The 22633-nt window shown below is 42.0% G+C and overlaps 1 protein-coding gene across 3 annotated transcripts in view; it reads left to right on the forward strand.

Moving 5' to 3' along the window:
• LOC124610325 overlaps window positions 1–22633 on the forward strand; it is a 484674-nt gene that overhangs the window by 441278 nt on the left and 20763 nt on the right. For all 3 annotated transcript variants that reach the window (XM_047140149.1, XM_047140150.1, XM_047140151.1), the window contains one exon: window positions 16521–16734. In XM_047140149.1, the coding sequence (XP_046996105.1) occupies window positions 16521–16734 (214 nt within the window). The remainder of the gene's footprint in view (window positions 1–16520; window positions 16735–22633) is intronic.

The following is a 22633-nucleotide window of genomic DNA, read 5'->3' on the forward strand; positions in this document are numbered from 1 at the left end:
CGCCTTCCCCTGTGAGGCAAGGGGCGTGGCTGCTCACGGCACTTTCTCCCGAAGAGAGGAAAAAAAATGCGAAAAGAAAATACTGGCGGCGCCGCTGCTTGCATAGACGACGGGAACGACCCAGTCAGAGGAAACGCTTCTGACAGCGAAGGAACCAAAATCGGGTCGCTTCACCTAACGTTAATGCGTTACCAGGGAGAAATGTGTCTACTTACTTAACAGACACTTGGTTATGCTTCTATACCGCCTACTGCGCTAACAGCCTCATAGGCCCGTATTACACCGTCGGATTTTCTTTGACAGTAAAATGAACTCAGATATTCATCATATTATTTTTGACAAATACATTTGAAGCGACGCAAATAGAGGTATTACGCTTACATTTGAAGCGACGCAAATAGAGGTATTACGCTATCATCAAATTTTCTTTGACAAAGATGAGCCATCTTTTCATTTTACTTTTCTCTTCAAATATTTTTAAGGGGACATTTCTTACAGAGTTGAAAATTCCAATGCAGAACACTATTCTAATAGTAGAAATGAGGTGACTAGGCTACATAGTAAAAGCTCGTATTTTTTCTTGGTTTGCACGGGATCTATGATTAAGCATTGCCACTTTTGCTAATCAAAAGTATAATAATTACTTACTAGTGAAGAAAATAGTTATTTTTTATGTTATCACTTGTGTCGGAGAAAACGCCTGAAGTGCTGACAGGTAATCGGTTTGTCGACAAACTTAATGCGAAGTTTTATTATTTTACGCTAGATTTAATTTAATTTTGTAGCGATGGAAATCGCTGTCAGGATAACGGTGCGTGGTCTGGCGAGTTGGCATCAAACTATCAGCGAGTTGGCATCAAACTATCAATCATTGGTTCGAATCCAGAGGTATTACGCTATCATCAAATTTTCTTTGACAAAGATCTTCGATATCATCGTTCCTTCAGAATGACTGACAAAGACATATTACTGTGCTCTGCAGCTTCGTGTACCACAACTGCATTGTATTTATGTTTGGAAGAGGAGCAGAAGAAAAACGAAACGTACTTGGATGAAGCCACGGGTTTCACGGCGAGATGCTAAAAGTATCCAGCAAAATCTGTTACGGGAGCTGCAAGTCGACGACGTAAAGTCGTGTATGAAAATTACTTGCGAATGGACGAGAATACATTTCAATATTTGCTCAAAAGAGTGACTCCTCACATTGCGAAACAAAACAGTAACCTCAGAGTTGCTGCATGTGCAAAAGACAAGACTTACCATAACACTGCGATTTCTTGCAACAAGAGATAGCTACTCTAGTTTACAATATGGTATTCGAATACCGCAGTGCAAATTGACGAAAATAATACCAGAAACGCATGAAGCTACTTACAATCACGAATGAGGAATATCTGAAGGCAAATAACTGTTTAGTACATACCATATTCATTAATAAATAATTTTGTTTTTACAGAAGTTGAACAGCGCTTCATCTGCCTCGTACTTCTCTATGAGTTTCGTTGTAGAAGCGACGCAGTTTATTTCGAAGCCATGTTGATAAACATTAGATGTCAGACACCTTCATCGGTGCAAGTGCTCAGAGTTGTTACTTTTGTCCATGCAATAAAGAGAAGGTGAGCGCTTTCTTTTATCCAATCTAAGGCGAGGCGCTAGATTTGATAAAAGAAAATTTTACCAAGGGCTAACTTTGACTTCATTCCTTACTACATTTGGCAAAGGACTTTGTCACAGAAAAATTTGATAGCGTAACGCTGGCCTTAGTACTACGTAGTTTCTCGTTTTGAGGTATTAGACTGACAGTTACGCATTCAACATGGTAACTAAAATGGGTGAACAGATGGTTTTTATTTCTTCAAAACTGTAGATACGTGAGGACACTGTCATTTTTTCCACTACCTTCCACGACAAGTTCGACCAAATCCATTAAGATGGAAAAACCTTAAACTGCAGTTTCCATAGTTTTCAGTCGGTCTCTCTGGATTCGAACCAATGATTGATAGTTTGATGCCAACTTGCCAGACCACGCACCGTTATCCTGACAGCGATTTCCATAGCAACAAAATTGAATTAAATCTGGCGTAAAATAATAAAACTTCGCATTAAGTTTGTCGACAAACCGATTACCTGTCAGCACTTCAGGCGTTTTCTTCGACACAAGTGATAACATAAAAAAAAACTCTTTTCTTCACTAATAAGTAATTATTGTACCTTTGATTAGCAAAAGTGGCAATGCTTAATCATAGATCCCGTGCAAACCAAGAAAAAAATATAAGCTTATACTGTGCTTTCGTTGAAACTTTGGAAAATATTACTATGTAGCCTAGTCACCTCATTTCTACTATTAGAATAGTGTTCTGCATTGGAATTTTCAACTCTGTAAGAAATGTCCCCTTAAAAATATTTGAAGAGAAAAGTAAAATTAAAAAAATGACTCATGATGGGACTTACGGAGGAAAAAAATTAATTTTTATGCAGTTGTAGAGGACAAGCCAGTTCCCACCAACTCACAAAAGCAACTTTCCTGGTCAAACATTTAGATTTGTGTGTAAGTTACCATGTTAGTAACGTTGTGTTTAACCCATTTAACAATTATTTGTAACCACTTTTGGTCAGTATACTTAGGAAGTGATTGCAGTTCATTTTTGTCTGTAGTGGAAAAAATGTTTTTATGTAAGTGAAGTATATTTTTGTCGTAATATAACATTGTCTATTGTTTATAGTCGCGAAATTACTGTAATTCTGAACATTATGATTATAGTCAGATATTAGTGTATCATACTACAATGCGAAAAGTTGGTTATGGCCGAGAATTTTTTAGAAACTTACGAAATTACATAACAGTGTAACAACGTTGCAATTATGCAATCAGTGCAGCCTCTGTTCTCGGAGCCACTGAGAATGACGAGGGTCAAGGCAAGTCGCAGGAAAACCCTGTTAGTATACTAGCCGAGGAAGATGCACCATGTATCTCAGTTGGTTCTGATAATTTTACAGGTTTCCATAAAGCTAAAGAAGGAACAAGCAATCGAAAAACTAGGAAGAGAGGAGAGGACTACATTGCGGAGGATACCCCAGTTCAAGAAGTGTATCAAGGTCGTTCAAGGAAGATGTATGGGAAAAGAAAACTGAAACCAACATGAGAAATGTTTTCAACGGAATCTGACTTGGAACAGTGGGACACAAATTGTGTGTGATCCTTTACTCACACAACGAAAATATTAAAGGTGAAAATGAGGGCAAAGAAGAAAATATTAGGCCACCTGCTCAAAATGATTATGATTTAGTGTGGTTCCCTGGCAAGGACCCAGTTCATTATATAAGGATGGTGGTGACTATGAAGTGATACTTCTCCGTGGTGGGGCGAGGGGGGGAGGGCAAAAATCCAAGCGCATTTGTATACCCACATATGACTGATAAATGATACGAGGAGCATTCTTATACTCTATTGGGAAGGGGGGAGATCCGAGTCTTAGGGTGGATGAGGAAGAAAATTCAAATGAAGTTTTGTGAACTGCTTCCTGGTGCACAGACGTGGGCGATGCCTTGTGTTGTCCAGGAAAAGTAGTAGTTTACATTTTTGTAACGGCGAAGACGCCGAAGTCGTTTCTTCAGTTTCCACAGTACACTTCAGAGTTGATCGTTCCACCATGAGGGAGGACATCAGACAAGCGCCTTCAATCTCGAAAGACAGTCGTCATAGGTTAACTGGCTGAGGGTGCGGCTTTGAACTTTTTCTTCGGAAGAGAGGTGGTGTGGCGCGGCGCCACTCCATGGATTGCCACTTTGTTTCCGATTCGAAGTTATGGACCAATGTTTCATCGCCTGTGAAGATAATCGACAAGAAGTTGACACCATCAGCCTCGTAACGCGCCAGCAGCTCAGCACAGATGGTCCTTCGTTGCTCTTCATAATCTTCTGTCGGGCGGTGAGGAATCTTACGGACACACATCTTTGACTACCCGAACTGGCGGACGTGTGTGTCAGCACTATCAACAGAGACGTTCAGTTATGCAGCGATGTGTTTGTGATTCGTCGATCATCTCGAATGAGATTGTTCGCACGTTCCAGCATTGTGGGAGGCACAGCTGTGTGCGGCCAGCCGGCACGCGGGCGATCGGACAGGTTTGCACGACCTTGTTGGGATGATGACAGACTCCTCGCCCAACGATTCACCGTGCTTTTGTTCACTGCCAGATCTCCGTAGACATTCTGCAAGGGCCTGTGAATGTCTGCGATGCTCAAGTTTTCCGCCAAAAGAAACTCTGTGACTATTCTCTAGTTGAAACGCGCCTTTGTTACAGACTCAGATCCGAAGGCTACGTATAGATCCGCCACCTATCGAAACTTCATGAAACTGTAGAGACTGAAGCGGAAATATTCCACGATGTCCCACGACAAATTCCACATTTTTTAAATCGAAATTGGCCGATAAAGTGTTGCATTACGTATTGAACGCCCGTCGTATGTGTCTGAAAAAAGTGTGCTAAGGGACTTATCGAAACCTGTTTGCATGGAGAAAACTAAAGGATAGCATCGATGCCTTAAATTTGATTTCAACCTAACAGTTTTAATGATTGTTGAAGAGAGTAAAAATGTTGAAATTATGTCCAAAGACACTACACACTAATTTTTCCTAGAAGCTGAATCATAAAAGTTATGCCCACATGACTGTAATTTTTCATGCTTGATTTCACTCTACCCCGGCATGTGTTACCCTTTGCCCTTTGCTTGGACACACTTTAACAGTTTCCATTAATACTTAATACATTTTAAATAACACACTGATTGCAAAGTGACACGGTCTGAGAGCTATCAATGTTTGTTAAGGGACCCTTAAAGAATAACACACGAAAGAGGTATTCACAGATAATAACTTTTCTCTTTGACTGTGCCGCACCTTTCTCAATCCTCATACAGGTATGCTTGCTGAAGCAATGTTATGCCGTCTCTTGCAATCTCTCTGTACATCGATCGTCAGAATTCTTTTCGTTGGTGACTTCGTAACTTTTAATGTTGTTACTATAATCTATCAAATACAGCCTGAAACCTAAGATAATCCGAAGCATGAAGGTGTATGATACTGTATTCACACACATGCCTTCCTGTTTGTAAAATTCGCGTAACAAATATAGAGCTGACGTGCAATGACACAGCAATCGTAGCAATCAAGCAGTACGAATGGTAGAAATTACCGTCATTCAGTTCCTATTTCGTTTCTCGTGCACTTTACTCTCAACAAGTGTACATCAACATTATTTTTTTAAATTTTGCTTTACACTAAACAGCAATTTTGGAGGCAGGCAGCTTTGGGAGGAATGTATGCTCTGCCATCTTGTGGCGAGATTTCAACCTACACTGAAAGTTCTTTGCTGTTTGTGCCTCCATCTAATAATCGTACCTCTGAACTAAGATATTAACCAGAAAGCTTTCTGCGTGTTTTAGGAGTTTATGCTCAACTGTTCTTTACTTTTGTTAGTACGTTTTCTTCAGTTTTTATACTGGCTTACTATAAGATTAGTAAGGAATTCTAGGTTTTACAACTGTTCATTCCACATAGAGAATGTGTCAGCTGTCTGTTAGCCACTAGTGTCGGTGGTAACCCGTACCAGTGTTCAAAACTCGTCCGTTGAAAGACTACTAAAGCAGTAAAAACCAGTGACGTGGATCTGACAAACTTCCCGCGAAAAGATGTCACAACCAGTTAGCAGCCTTCCCGGGAAGGTTGCGTGTGATGCATCGCCAGCAGCCGGATCCAAGAGCCTGAGATTTGCCCGGACAGAACACTGATGAACTTCAGCATTTAAACGATTTTTGTGTCTCATGTAATCGCTTGCTAGTCGTACTCGAAATGCCGATAGTCGACACTCTGTTATCACCCAGATACTATACAGCCAATAGGGTATCTCTGACAAAACTGCTCGCAATAGACAGAGACAGCCTCTAGACGAACAAAAGAAATAGTACGAGGAAAAAAGCTGGCATCATTTCAAATTGATAACTGTTCAACTCAGATGCCGTTTCGGATAAGATGTGAGTATACAAATTATACAATATATGGCTTGGAGAACTAATCCGTGACATCTTTAACGTTACGCCTGCACCAGAATTATAATTATTCAAGCAAGTAAATTGCTTGACGCTAATAACTGACAGCTTGCGAAAGCGCGTCCAGGCTTTTATAGAAAGAATCTACGCAAACTCATTACAGACTTCCGCAACTGAATGTGAATGAACCGTAGCTTGAGTCAATGTACGATGTGACTCAACCACAGCTTAACAATAAAGTTCAAAATAAGCTTTCATTCTTCGAAAACGGCGGGGTTTCTGCATTTGAAATAAGCATCTGCATCGTTCATAGCGTGCATAAAGCGCAACTAATAGTACGGTATCTCGATGCGTAAAAGGGCATGTGACTGACTGAGAGGGTTCGGCTCTGAATCCCAGATGGTCCTAGGCTTTTCAATTTTTCCTAGGAATTGATTAGTACTTCATCTTCGGCAGTGGTTCGTGAGCATAACAGAAATTTCTCTGTGGACCGTGAGTCACTTCACTTTAAGCTGTGTATTACCCTACAACTGGCTGGTTAGCTCCGTTCACAGACCGAAGAAGAGTAAGGATTCGCAAACTCTATTAGAAGTATCCTTGGTAAAGCAATGGTGTGAAGACAAAGTGCTAGGTTGACAAGTAGAATATATCGAGTACTAATGGGTTACATCCTAGGCAGATAGGCCGTAATTATGGCACAAAAATGCAGATTATAATCTAATTAAAACAATTGGACGATGAGGCACGATACTATACATTAAGCAAAGAGAAACTTATAATCGACTCGGAACTAAAGAGCCCCGAAACAAGCGAAGTACTTATGTTTCCTAGGGCATCGTATGTTCACCGTGAACGGAAAACTCCCTTTCACATGTACGTGAAACGTTTTTCAGTGTAATTAGTAATGAATATATGCCATTCTTCGAAAACAGCGATCTCCAACTGCGTAAAGTTGTACGTATTCTAAGCAGTACGTATTCTAAGCAGTGCGTATTCTAAGCAGTACGTATTCTAAGCAGTACGTATTCTAAGCAGTACGTATTCTAAGCAGTACGTATTCTAAGCAGTACGTATTCTAAGCAGTACGTATTCTAAGCAGTACGTATTCTAAGCAGTACGTATTCTAAGCAGTACGTATTCTAAGCAGATTCTAAACATGTCAGTTACAGTTCATATCTGTGGAGCGCGCTAATCTGGGTTTTTAGTGATACATTTACTTTATTCAACTCCATTACTCCATTGGAACGTTGGGGGAATGTTAACAGCGTAAGGCAGACTAAAACGCCGGACATTTTCCCACGCCTTGGAGAAGTCAAAGAACACCTTCTGATGACATACAGAGGTTATTATCCCCGCCAGTACTGATTTCTGCGGACACACACACTCCGCTGCCACTACCATTTAATGAAATATTGTTTTGTTTTGTGCGCCACCTTGTGTTCCGCCATGTACAATTTTTTTTTTTTTTTTTTTTTTTTTTTTTTTTTTTTTTTTTTTTTTTAGGTGTAGACAGTAGTAGTAAGGAACATCTGCCACAAGAATGCAAAATGCCAAAATAGCGCTAGTCAGAAATACTTCAGGTACGCATGTAATGACATTTCATTATTGACTGAGATAGTGTTTCTGCACTTTTTGCTATTACAATGCTGAATTGCTCAAAGAAGTGAAGAACTAGGCCTGGTGGCTGATACCTGTGAACCGCGAACTCCAGCGGTGACCTGTGTTCTTATTGATTAGTGATCGCAATATCTGTCGATCACGTATAGTTGGAGCAGTTTATACATTAATAAAACAACAAGGTGCCAAACAATCGATCGTCAGTCATTTTAAAAACCTTACGAAAAATAATTTTTTGAGACCTCTTTGCATTCAGTTATTAACTGTCAGCATGAAAAGTTCATGAATCAACAAATACAGCAAACATCGATTTAACATAAACATTGTGTCACAGTCTAGGATAAGAAGCCACAAGCCATTGTCTGTCTGCCTGTGGAAGAAAACTCGACTTTTTACGCAACGGCGCTCGCATTGTGTTATCACCAGTGGTGACGTGAGTGGCGACGTAGTTGCGGTAAGTTGGTCGACCTTGAAGAGAATGCTTCCCCCTTCCCCCTCCGCCCTCTCTCTCTCTCTCTCTCTCTCTCTCTCTCTCTCTCTCTCTCTCTCTCTCTCCCTCTCCCTCCCTCCCCCCCCCCCCCCCGCCACCCCCCACCCGCCTTTGCCCTCTCCTCCACGAAGCGAGCGCTAATCGCTAGCCCCACTACTCGGACCTGCCTTCCAGAGAACCTCATCAGTGTTGCGTGTATTGCCTGATCACGTGACACGGCGGCCTTACGCAACACTTAGCGCCTCGCGCTGATCCTGCTGGGCAACGTCTACGTGTCTGGCTTCCACTCGGACTGACAGAACACAACGCCCAACCTTAGAGGACACGAAGCAGTCGCACGTTCAGGTCGACCAGTACATATTTTTCTTCGGTGCTTCTATTGCGAAATGATCTCCTACTGTTTGCCAATGGACTTCCGCCTACAGTCTCCAAACCAGTAGCTATCGGGGCACGTCCACAATAATACGAGATATGTTTACAATCATCTTAAAAAGGAAGTAGGTCTGTTGGAAGCACCGTGCTCCAAGACAGAGATTTGATTGAAATCTTTTAAATGGAAGGAAAGGAGAAACGTTCTTAGTCGCAAATTGCGTACCTTAGTCACCTCTTCAAAATAACTTGTATTAACCAAGGAAAACTACTTCATCGATGACATCAAAATGCAGTTTTGGCTGTCAAATACCAAGCCCTACGAGAAAGCACGTCAAACCCTCTCCGAGAAGTGAAGGGCCATCTGGCCCGATTTCTACTCCACAGGCGCCATAATGACTATAATGACGGACGAATGGAAACAATCAAGCTACAAGCAACGACACGTAGTAACGCGTTACGCCACACATGGATTTCACCATAAACTCTGCCAAAACGAGAGATTTCACCAGCCGAACGAAGACTGTGTTAGTGATTTGTGTAAGAAACATTGTGAGAGATACCACGTTCAAAACTGAAAAATGAAAACCTCAATTAAAATACTGGCTCTGGAATAACTATTCATTTGTAATTTCTCTTTGCACGTTGTGCGCTTTTCAATTAATAATAAAACTGAATGTAACCTAGAAGACAAACTTGCTTTTATTAACTAAACCCGCTATGTGGTGCAGGCTAATTAGAGCGAAACCATAGATCAGCATTGCAAATATCATCTTCAGGCATAAGCTGTGAGATATCAAACACTAAAACAAATAAGTAAATAAACTCCATGCCCATCAAAGGCTAGCGGAAGCCTTTGCATTCAGCAGCTTCCATATCAGTACAGCTGCTGAATTTAGCCGGAGAAGATTGAATTGAGCCTCAATGTTTACACCTCGCCAACCAGAAAAGTCCGAGGTGGCCGCTGGAAAAATAACCAAGGATCTTGGCATAAGTATCCAATAAGGGAAGGCAATCACGTACAGGTTGTCCAGGAGGAATGGTAAATATCCAGGGGGTATGACAGGAATGATCACTCGAAGCTAAAAATCTAGGAAACTTGGGCTCTAAAATGTATATCTTAAGAGCTGTGAGCACTTCTTCGTCTTCGGTACTGACACACATCTCTTCTATTGAACAAAGAAGTCCTCCAGGGACTCCCTGTATAGACAAGCGGCTTAAAGCGTCTATCATTTATTTGGGAAGTGGTAGCAGATAATCAAAGATAAGAGATTAAAAACGTTAGGCCTTCTAAACAATCATGAGCAATGGTAACGGGTCACGTCCTGTCTTTCTGAAGGGCGATACGCATAGGAACGATCATTTTCGTTCACCTCTTTATTGACAAATCTCGCCTATCAGCCACACTGGTCAAGACTTAGCATTGTATTGTGCATAGTGGAGCTGTCAATGTAACTAAAGTGTAAGCGAGTGGAGACACAGTTTTCTTGGGAAAGTTTTAAATGTTTATTTTCACTTTTTCATGTGTAATGATACTCTGTTTTAAAAGTGACAGTTTTTCTAACTGCGAAAAATGTAATATGGACTTAAAATGCTGTGCTTGAATTTTTAAGTACCGCGACATAAATCCTGATTATATTGCTTCATTGGTTGCATGTATGTTTTATGAAGGTAGCCTACATCGCTTCATGCAAATTCTGAGCGTACCATTGTTAACTATTATTTAAAACATAGCGTGGGAGAAGGGTCGCATTTCACTGGGCATTTAGCACACAATTTGTTTGTTTAGTACTTCAGTAATTGGTATATATCACAGAAGACTTAGGCCAGTTCAAGTTCACTACGGGACTCAAACTAAGAAAGTTTGATATTTTTCTTTCCTATTCATTCGAAACTACTTGGACCCCTCCTTAAACAAATCTTCGCCAACTGCACTTGAAGCGTGAATCGTTTGAAATGAGTATTGCGCGATTCGCGACAGGTCTGCCTAATCGGTATGATAACGACTTCATGTATGTAAAGAGATAACGATGAAGAGCTCAGGGAGACATGACGTTCGTCTCACGAAAATGTGTTGGCAACGTTCCGAGAGCTGCGAAACGATGTATACTGCCTTTGTCCTATCTGTCTAGCGTTCTTAAAGACCGAGCGAGGTGGCGCAGTGGTTAGACACTGGACTCGCATTCGGGAGGACGACGGTTCAATCCCGTCTCCGGCCATCCTGATTTAGGTTTTCCGTGATTTCCCTAAATCGCTTCAGGCAAATGCCGGGATGGTTCCTTTGAAAGGGCACGGCCGATTTCCTTCCCCATCCTTCCCTCACCCGAGCTTGCGCTCCGTCTCTAATGACCTCGTTGTCGACGGGACGTTAAACACTAATCTCCTCCTCCTCCGTTCTTAAAGACAAAATTCAGGTCAAAGCTCGAGATGACGTGGGGAGCTGTTGCACGAAGTAGTTGTTTAGTACCACATGGGTACCTGTCGGCTGAGCAGTTCGTGATAGCTATCAGTCAGCAGCGTCGTGGAATGGCTCCTTAGGTCATCCAGAGCCTTGATCCGAGTATGGTCTTAAAGAAAGAAACTGATAAACAGAATTCAGAATAAAACTTTTTTTCGGGCTGGACAACTGCTTTTATTTTTAAAAAATCCTTGATAAACATTTCAGACATCTACAGACTATTCTTATTAAAGGTCTTGAAAGATTAATTACCATAATTACTGAAACTAGGTGCTTAATTCTTCACTTATTTCGCCCATAGATTGTATCGTAAGAACCGATAATGCAATTGTTTCTGCAAAACGCGCCTTCCTCTGAATCACATAGTACCAGCAGATCTATAATCAAAACGGATAGGCATGAACGTCGAGATGTCTTGCTCCTGAGCGATTCGCGAGTGTCGCAATGGAGAAAATTTATGTACGGGATCTATGCTACAGCCTTTCTGTATCGCATGCCACACAGTTTTAGTAATACATGAATTGTAAATTTTCTGTTAAATTAATTTTTTTCTATGTATTGAAGCCAGAAGCAATCAAATGGAAGGGGTGCAAGAAATAATTAATATCCGGAAGATGGAATCGGCTGCCTTTCCATCTAGCTCGGAAGGCTGTTGTCATTATGACGAAATTACATTGTGGCCATTATGAAGTGTTTAGTAGGCATTTTAGTAACTGTACCCTGAAGTCAGTTTTAATACACACACAGTTAAAGATGTAACATATCTTTAGATATGACTCTTCACTGAAACTGAGTTCATGCAGCTACTAATATTCTGCACCTGAACGGGGTGAGAATCCCCCACAAACTTCTGCTTCATTAGAGAGACAATGAGAAGAGGGAAAGGCAGACGGCAGAAGGAAGAGGACCAGGCCAGCGGCAGAAGCGGGGTCTGCGAGGTTGGGGCTATTGATTCACAGCGGCGCGTCCCAGCTGCTCCAACACGGCCCTGCATTTCTCTCGCTGCACGCGTCGCCGCAGCATAATCACACTCGTCTCTTCCGCCCACATCGCTCTTTGTACTCTCTTGTCAGTGACCTTGCCGTGTCGCGCACGTTACGTGAACGGCGTGTGCCCCATAAGCTCAGCTTCAAAGTGTACCGCTATGTACTTTGTGAGGTACCAGCAAGGTGAATGTGATTCCTTCTTACAAACTTTCGCGAGCTCTACAGAGATGTTTGCCGGGCAGTTTTATTTGAAGAATACCATGTCTCCGATGGCTATCTATTTCCCTGAAAGCTCAACGAACAAATCCACAAAATTATCCTTGAACTGGTCTTCTTAAGATTCATAGAAGATATACCTCTGCTAATTCGTGGGATTACGTGGTTTTAGCGTCCGATGTCTTTATAATCTGCACCTTTTGCTAGCGACCGGTTTTGCATTGTTTTGGTAACAGTGGATTCATCGCGGTGACACTTTCCCGTGTAGCTCGGTTGTCTGATTGATAAGACTGCAATTGACTGACCGTCGCTGAAGACCGTTTCGTCGACGAAACGCTAAACCCTCATTTTCTAATACACCATTCTTCAAAGAGCCACGAGCCATCGCTGAAGTTCTGCACCAGTACCTCGGGATGTTTCAGTGCGCGCGTCAGCGTACAGTCCGTCGGCCGATAGTTCGTACAGATGCTCTGAAGAACTGGTTTTGTGCAGTAATGGAACAGATGGTGAACAGTAGTCTGATAGCGTACATGCTTAGTTTGGGTGTTGCCTGTGTAGGTTACGTTCTCTTTGGTGAGCTTGATGACTTTAACCCTTGCGACATAATGACTAATTAATTTTATTTTCACCACGGAAATATGTCTCGGTTAAACAGATGTTGTGCACCTAACATATAACCATAAACTTATTTGATACGTAGCCAACGAAGGCCATGACTTCCTTACAGCCAAACTATCAGCAACCATCACCGAACAACCTATGACACAATTAGATGCAACTCGTACTTACCATGTAGACACCGTCACTATAGACATGTTTGCGAGCTCTATTAATGCGACATACAGTTAGGCGAATGAAATATTACACTTTCTTACCGTCCATACATTATCAATATTGCCAGTTCTTCTTCTTCTTCTTCTTCTTCTTCTTATTATTATTATTATTATTATTATTTCTTTACTTTCTCAGACGTTAAGTCTGGTTAAAAATGGGAAGTGACGCGGACCATGATCAAGCGTCACTTCCTTTTAACTGTACGGTATATGTTATATTGCATTTAGGAACTTTCGGGTAATTGAACATGTATCAATAATTACGGATTTCTGTAATTGTATATATAAGTTTGGATGTGGCTGTATTGTATTGATGTACTGGTGGATATTGTGTGGTATGACTCCTGTAGTTGATAGTATAATTGGTATAATGTCAACTTTATCCTGATGCCACATGTCCTTGACTTCCTCAGCCAGTTGGATGTATTTTTCAATTTTTTCTCCTGTTTTCTTTTGTATATTTGTTGTATTGGGTATGGATATTTCTATTATTATTATTATTATTATTATTAGCTCCCTACGTGCCTAGAAGTATCCGGGAAACACTAAAGAGGGGAAGATAAAGCTACAACTCCTAGCCTTCGGATATGATTGACAGGAAAGGCCAGAGCAGTCCTATGTAGCTCAAATTCTTTACTCAGTTACAAGTAATTACAGACTGTCCACCACAGTGTGGGAGATGTCAGCCATCGTAAACATGGGAGGCTCACCTATTTGAGGTTGCATTCTTTCGAAGAATTGGAACAACACATAAACAGCATGAATATCAACTGATACTCGACGGACTTTGGAATAAAATATAGCTCTGTCGTTATAGCAAACTGGCAAACACTTAACAATATTATGTTTTACTAACACTGTGGCTATTTGACATTAGGGGCATGAACTTTGTTGTTGTGGGTACTTTCGTAAGCCTGACACTGGACGCGAATTACGTAGTGATTATGCTTTATGGACCCCACAGGCCACACGGAACGCCAGCATCTAGTGATCCTCATGTCGTAATAGAAGTTTTTAGTTATTGTTAGCAAAAGACTGCTGAAGGTAAACCAACTACAAATAATTTTATGATGCTGGAAACAGATTACATGAGAGCTTATTCATTTTACAATAGAAAAATGGTTTAACGAGTCCTTGTAGTACCTGCTTCTGTTCACAGTGGACATGACAGACAAAAAATATTCATTAAATTAAGAGTAGAATTACAAAAACAAGTATAAAGCAAAATTAATGAAAAATGACCAGCACATAAAAAAGAAATCTTGGAAATAATCACAGTCTGCAAAGAGATAATCACGGCAACGAAGGAAACGTCCGATTTTTGAGAATGTATGGCTTACAGAGTGCAACAAACTGCGCTGTCCCTGCATTTTAACTTGAAAGTTGTAGAGGTAATATCCCTTTCAGTATTTCAAAAGAAAAATTTATAGTTCTAGTGTGCAAAGAGGTTAAGTATCCTTGTAGACACCACAGAAAGCATAACATTTTTTTCGGGACTGCGTTTGTTCTGAGCAGTTTTCAGTCTGTTAACTTTTCCTTTAGTATTCTAGCAGTGATGCCGTATGTAGATATAAAGATGGCCAGCTGCAGACTTTGTTTTCCCTGTTTCATCGCCGCTCTTGTGCTGGGTACAGGAAACAGCTCGTGGGATGTGGCACGGCTCAAGGTCGACTGTAGGACGTGTTACGTTACGCGAGTCGGCGGCTGCTGCTGCTGCTGCGTCGCACAGCTTCGAATTTCACGCCCGACGAGGCACGTGCCATTAAACAGCAGAGCTTACGCGCGCTGCGAGCGACTCCTGGTAAAAGCTTCCGTCACTGACACTTCGTATGGACTCAGTTTTACACAGATGTGTAGAGACAGAACTGAATTTAAACATAGTCTGTCCTAGCGTTAAAAGCCACACCCCACTTCCTTGTCCCGGTAGCACCCTTGGCATCGGGGCACTAAGAGGGTGATTTCTTCTTGATGGCTTTCCAAGGTGAATGTGGCAAGAGCTTCAGCTGGGGTACTACATGCAGAAACTTTACCAACGATATTCGGCGCAGATAACGTCCTTGTGTAAAATTTATGATTAAAATAATTCTCAAATGACCTACGATATTATGTTAATGAATGCAGAGTCATTCATTCATTCATTCATTCTTCATTCCAAGGATACTAGGTTGCTGCTGTTTCTTCCTACTCTTAACTATTTTTTTCGTCCAAATTTAGAATGTTGATACACTACTGAATGCGTTTCATTAATAACTTCCACTGTGGCAGTAGCTATCCGTACAGTTCATTTTGAAAACAAAGTTAATGATTTCTACGGTAAATAATTAGTGCTAAAGAAGTGAATCGTCTTATGAGAACTTACTTAAATAATTTTTGTTCAATGTGGAATGTATCTGTGCTGAACACAGGGAGTTACGTTGTAAATATGAGAAAAAAGAAACGAAAAGCTGAAATCCCAGTAGGGAGTTCTGAATGTATCTTGACAGAGAAGCTAAGAATTGATGTGCCATTACATTTCACTATGATAACGTTGCAAAGCTGGTCTTCCTTTTCCTGAGTCATTTAATGACTGGCGTACTTTTGTGTATAAGACAATATTATATGCATAAGATATTGTATTTAGCTTTACTGCTTCTCGCCGATAGTCGTTTTTCACCACACTCACCTGTTAAATGGACGCTCTCACAAGACAAACTTCAGGGGTAGTTAGCTCGTCCTCATTCAAAAGATGCCAGATAGTTCAGTCTGTCTGTAGAGTTCAAACATTTCAGCACTGGTTTCGTACTCAAATGCGAATTTGCCTATGATGTTACTGCCGCTAAACGCGTCAACTGAAGCTTAAAAACTTGACAGTAGTAAATGTCTCTTACAAAAGTGTTTCCAGTAATCGAAGTTTTGTACGACGGTCTTCAACCAGTGTCTGCCTAATGGGGGTCAAGAGTTACCGTATATAAAGTTCTGTGTATCGTAGCGTACTAGCTGTAATGATCTGGACACAAAATTTTGTTCGATCTGGGCTATGTGCTAGCAGGCTAGCTTATGCGCACCGCGAGAGTTCTGTGAGGAGAGATATAAAACAGTCCTCAAATCTACTCTCGTGGACACCACCTTTTGGCTGCACGTGATGCGAGCGATAACAGCAAAAAAAGACCCCTCTTTTCTAAGGCTTGGGATGCCATCGGTTGTATCCAAAACATTTTGAACTTCCATGTTCCAAAAAGATTAGGATAATTTATCGTTAACACTTCATTGCACCGTAGTCTCTTGATGCTTGTAAGGTACTCACAGTATCGGATGTCTTACTTCTCCGATGATCAGTGACGCGTCTACCGTTATTGACTGAGAATTTACGCTCAGCTCCGCAGCTGCTACTAATAAATTCATTTTACGGTATGCATCGGTAATATTTACTGTTTGTTGTGAAATTATTTGGTAATTCTTGCTTAGACAGTAGCAATGTTTTTGTGAGATATACCGAACTAACTCAGGTATTTTCTTCGTTTCAGAACATTGTCATCGGCATTGGAGCTGCCATGCTAGCATGTATAGGAGATCTCACACCAAAGAAACAAGAATCGTTGCTGTATTTCGCCATTTCGATACTGGCGTTCAATGCAGTGAATCTCGTCGTCCTAGAAGTCGGAGAGTGGAATCTGTTCTTGACTGAGGATGTTAGCAAATTAATTAGTCAGAATAACTTACGGAAACTGATATTCTACGGTAAGTGTGTTCGCAGTGTTTTCAAAACTATTTTCTTCTACCTGTTTCAGTTTCGTTATAGCATCTGTGACCCCCTCGAAGAGATAATGGTTGAAACATGTTTTGTTCGCTTATTGACCGTGAACTCGTATGAAACGATTGCATGATTACCTGAGGTCAAACTGTTTTTAATTTATTTTTTTAAATTATCTATTGGATAGGAATGGATCCATAAAACTACTTGGATGTTTTACTATTGAGACTTCCATATGCCGCGGGTTAAATTATCGACAGGAGCTCATGTAAGTGACAGTGTGAGATATACCGTTATTGATAGACGCTGTACTTAAAGATTCAGCGTTAGTTTCTCCATCAGCGTGGTTCTGTTTTCACGCTGAGAGTGGAAAAAAAAACTTTGGCCGAATCAATAGCGGCTAAAAGTGGTTCATGGTTCGATTGACGACTGCCTTGAACGGCTGTGAAGCATCCTCTGAAAAGATTCAACAGAGGGGCAGTCTTATCTCGTCGTAAATCTGGAGATTACGAAAGGGGATATTATGTTTTTATTTATCAGAGCCCAAAAAAAGGCACCAAAACAAATATCATCCTGAGACTACAATGTAATATTAACCCTTGTGAGACTTCACACTTCATGTGTCAAGTATTCAGCAGCCAAAACGACATTGTCATTACCTGCCAAAAAAGTGTTCCATGTCACAGGGATCACTCAGATTACCGCAAACCAACAAGTGTTGAGAGTTATGCCTTGCCCCCACACTCAAAAAGCTCATCATTACTGGTACCCAACTTTTTCAGATTAGTCTTTTACTTCGTCATCACTGTTCTCATTCTGCTTGAGGGTTGTCCACGTCCCCTATTGGAGATGGCAGCCTAATGGCAGCTTATCTTCTGCTGGCCATAACACTCCAGGGGATTTTGTTCTCCACAGCTCAGTTCGGCAGGCTTCTGTTGAAGCTGTAATTGATCCTGTTATAAGGAGAAAGCTGCTTCTGGATGTCAGTCGTGATGGAAACGCGCGAATTCCCAACAATGCATGTCTTGGATCTCTGTTCTTTGCTTTCTCGTTTCAGTTTATGCTGCCACCAGTCTCCATACAACTGGACGTATTGACTGGAGTTGGTCTTAGGCAGCATGTGCCTATGCGGCATGTCTCATGAAGAGCTACATCAGCAAGTTGATTAGCATGTGCAGAGTACCTTTACGCTGGAGCGGCGTATTCTGCAGCAGAGAAACGCAGAGCAAGAGCGGATGAGCTAAGAACGTTGGGCTGCATTCCCCACGTGGTGTTAGTCAGCTCGCATAGGGAGACTTCACCTGGTGCATACTTTCTGTCTGGTGTATATACAGCGTTGTTCGTAAGTTAAGGAATGGCCCAGTTTTAACCCTACGTATTCGGGGTGAACAGAGTGATTTAAACTGCGCTCTTTCCAGGTGCATTCAATTTTCTGCTCGCCTTATTGCGTAGGTGGAATGCACACACTTGAGTTTTATCCGGAGTGGTTTTGAAGTGGTTGTCGTCATAGCAGATAGCAAGCTCTTAGAGGGCAGATGCTAGCTTCGATTCTACTTCCTCAAATGTCGCTCCTTGATCAGCGACAGCTGTGTCGTCTGCATAGATGACGGAACGGTTCCCTGAGTCGAGTGTCTGGGGTGAATCACCTAAAACTTGCACAGCAAATATTGCGGAAATGGAAAGTGCTATTGATGTGCCGATTTCACAGAATGTATTGGTGGTCAGCGGCTGGTATTGTTAGTTAATAAACAGATTGTAATAATACTTAGAAAGTTTGTTTTGCTGCAAACACAAACTTTTTTATCTGGAACAATGCCTATTTACATTAACAAACTGCAAGTAATGTAAATTAGATCATCAGTGGTGTTTGTTTCAGGGCTCTAGCGTGAGTCGCTTACGAGATACCGTATGTTGAAAAACATTCCATACCGATACTTGTTTGTGCCATTCGACCTGCGTAATTGCTAGGCACGATGTTGTTTGTTTGCTTGAGTGTGCTTGCGTATTCCTTGAGTGCTCTGCGAGTTGCTAGTGAGTCAGTGTGTGACAGTCGAAGTAATCGGTCGTGAGTGGACGATGGGATTTACCAATGCAGAAAAAGCAGACATGCTCATGCTGTATGGAGAGTATAGGAAGAAAGTTGTTCGTTCTTGTACCGTGTATACGGCAAGATACCCAAATAGACGTCCACATCTCGGCAGATATTTATCAACCTATTCAATCAGTTACCTGAAACTGGTAATGTAACACCTAGACGACGTAACAGAAGGAAACAAGTGACGACAGAAGAGGGGGGAAAACAATATTTTTGCTGCTGTCGCAATTGATCGGCACGTTAGCTTCCTCGCAGTCGCACGAGGAAGTGGCGTGAGTAGGCAAGCGTTCTACTCTTTCTTCATCGACATAGGTTCCATCACTACCGTATCTCTCTCCATCAAGAGGTGACTGAAATAGACTGAGATATTCGTGTTATATTCTGTACATGGGCCTTCAGACAGAATATCCCAGATGTATCGTGTATCTAGTTCAGTGATGAAGCCACATATACCAATCATGGCCAGGTAAACCACCGAAACATTCACTGTTGGTCCGTTGACAATGTCTGTTGGCTTCGTCAGAATGTCAGCGTCCAAGGAGAGTAAACGTGTGGTGTGGCATAGTAAACCATAAGCTCATGGGCCTGTGTTTCGTAGACGGAACAATCAACGCGCACGGTATCTCAGCCTCCTAGCGGACCATCTTCCACGGGTGCTACGAGACGTTCTTCTGCAGACTAGAAGGAACCTGTGGTATCAACATAACTGTCCAGCGGATAGGCACTTGGTGCAGGGAGTGGCAACTGACCCCTAACATCGACATATGTAATGTATTGCGAATACATAGAAAGAAGGATCCTTTATTGTATGATTATATGATAGCGGAACAAACACTGGTAGCAGTTACTTCTGTAAAACATCTGGGAGTATGCGTGCGGAACGATCTGAAGTGGAATGATCATATAAAATTAATTATTGGTAAGGCGGGTACCAGGTTGAGATTCATTGGGAGAGTCCTTAGAAAATGTAGTCCATCAACAAAGGAGGTGGCTTACAAAACACGCGTTCGACCTTTACTTGAGTATTGCTCATCAGTGTGGGATCCGTACCAGATCGGGTTGACCCAGGAGATAGAGAAGATCCAAAGAAGAGCGGCGCGTTTCGTCACAGGGTTATTTGGTGACCGTGATAGCGTTACGGAGATGTTTAGCAAACTCAAGTGGCAGACTCTGCAAGAGAGGTGCTCTGCATCGCGGTGTAGCTTGCTGTCCAGGTTTTGAGAGGGTGCGTTTCTGGATGAGGTATCGAATATATTGCTTCCCCCTACTTACACCTCCCGAGGAGATCACGAATGTAAAATTAGAGATATTCGAGCGCGCACGGAGGCTTTCAGACAGTCGTTCTTCCCGCGAACCATACGCGACTGGAACAGGAAAGGGAGGTAATGACAGCACGGCTCCACGAAATGTCTCCAAATCGTTCGCTTGGACGCAGAAGACCTCTTCCTTGACCGAACACTTCCCCTGATTTGACGCCTTTTGACTATTTTCCGTGGGAAAAGACACGGTCTACAAGGACATTCCAACTTCACCCAATGATATACGACGACGTATTACTGCAGCCTGCTCGGACATCTCTGCTAAAAAGCTAGCCATGCACGCAGTCGTTCCATACCAGATTGTAAACGCGTACTGCCGCTGCCGGAGGTCATTTGAACACAACCTGTGACCGTCAGCAGTCTCGTTTCCGATCAGAATCCCCGCCGCGCGGTCTGAGGCCTCTTGTCACGGTCCGCGCGGCTCCCCCCGTCGGAGGTTCGAGTACTCCCTCGGGCGTGTGTGTGTGTGTGTGTGTGTGTGTGTGTGTGTGTGTGTGTGTGGGGGGGGGGGGGGGGTTGGTGGGTGGGTGGGGGTGGGTGGGTGGGTGGGTGTGGGTTGTACTTAACATATGTTAGGTTTAGTGCTTAAGGTTAGGGGCCGATGACCTGAGCAATTTAGTCCCATAAGACCTTACTACACATTTCCAAATTTTCAGAATCCACATAACTAGTGTATGCACTTGAGTTGTTCTTTAGTGTCTTGCTACCATAGATATTCGTCCGCCCCCGGTAGGTGGAATGGTCAGCGTGATGGGTTGTCAATCCCCTGTGCCGGGGTTTGATTCCCGGCTGGGTCGGGGCATTTTCTCCGCCCAGGGACTGGTTGTTGTGCTCTCCTCATCGTCATCCTATCATCCTCATCGACTGCAGGTCGCCGAAGTGGCGTCAAATTGAAAGACCAGCACCTGGCGAACGGCCTGCCCGACTGGGGGCCCTAGCCATACGATTAAATTTAAAAAACCACAGACACTGCATAAGTGTCGCTGTGTAAACTTTTCAAAATACCATATCTCATAAACGACTCGCAGTACAATCCTACAACAAACACAACTGACTTCTAATTTGCACTACTTTTAGTTTAAGACCTGTTACATTTGAAAAAGTGGTCTTGCACAAAAAATACACTTTCTACAGTCCCTTAATAGGCTAACAATACGATCCCCCTGGCTACCAATCCATTCAGTGAAAACCGCACATCAGTAGCACTTTCCATTTCCGCAATATTTGTGGTGCAGGTTTTAGGTGATTCACCCTGCATATCATCTGATCCAGCAGATCTACATGGGGAAGACCAATATAGGATCCAAGTTGTAATTTATAGTCACAAAAAGTATCTGTTTTGCAGCAGACACAGAATAAACTGCGTCAGTCGGCAGTCCTCACTTGTTTTGTACAGCTTCTTTTCTAGTTTCTTATCATTGACTGTATAATAAGCAGCCGTAACATTGACAAAAGGAACTCCTGTAATCTGCTGTCTGTGCTGGGCGTAAGTACTTGCTAGTAGACGACTCTGCTGGTATGAAACCTGACTCTTCCGTAATGATCTTCCTGTCGAAAGTAAAAAACTCGATTCAAAAATCTTTCTCTCTAGCATTTTAAACGTATTGAACAGGTGTGATACAGGTTTGAAGTTCTTGGGGTTATTCGGTTCTTTGCCTGGTTTCAGCAATGTCACTCCTCGCTCCAGATCTTTGGGATTATGATTAGCGCTTCACAAGTGTTCATCATTTTTAGGATCCAATCATAATTACAGAGCCAAAGTTCTTTATTTGTTACAATTTCATGTCATCAAAACCTGCAGTTTTGTTACTTTTCATCTGATGATTACAAGTGCATAGTGCATCATCTGTGTATGGAGTGCCTAGATGATCATTCTCCTCACATCGCTCAAGTTGAATTACTTTGTATCATATCATGATTTTGCTGTTGGACAGCAACTAGTGTGCTTTTAGATAGTGTTGACCTTGATCACTTCTGAATATGAAACTGTATGGTTACCGATAAGGTTTCTTAATAATTTCCAAGCTAGTGGACTATAACGTTTCCTGTCCAAACTTTAAAAGAGACAAGGCCATTTTTGTGATAGTGATGTTGATATGACTTTGGATGTTTTTATGTTGTGCTCTCTCTTTGGAGGATGGATCGTTTTCGAAGAGATGTTCATACCTCTTAAGCAGAGTTTTTGAGTCTTTATCATGTCCAGGTAAATACACTGTTCTACAGCCTTTTGGAATGTGTTCACGGGAGAAACTCTTTACTATACCCACAAAATCTCCGTGATTTTCTTGACCAGGTCTTATTTTAATGACTTCTTCACCCAGGTTCTCAGAAAAATAATCCCCGAGTTCGCGTTTGAAGTTTTATAGCCCCCTGAATAAATTTTTTCTGGTTTAAAAACTGTTTCTACAGGGCATATAAAACTCGGTGTTGTGTCCTTGGCAATGGTTTTGCAATTCGTTTCTTGGTATGGTA

Source organism: Schistocerca americana, chromosome 1 (assembly GCF_021461395.2).
Source record: "Schistocerca americana isolate TAMUIC-IGC-003095 chromosome 1, iqSchAmer2.1, whole genome shotgun sequence".
Classification (NCBI taxonomy): domain Eukaryota; kingdom Metazoa; phylum Arthropoda; class Insecta; order Orthoptera; family Acrididae; genus Schistocerca; species Schistocerca americana.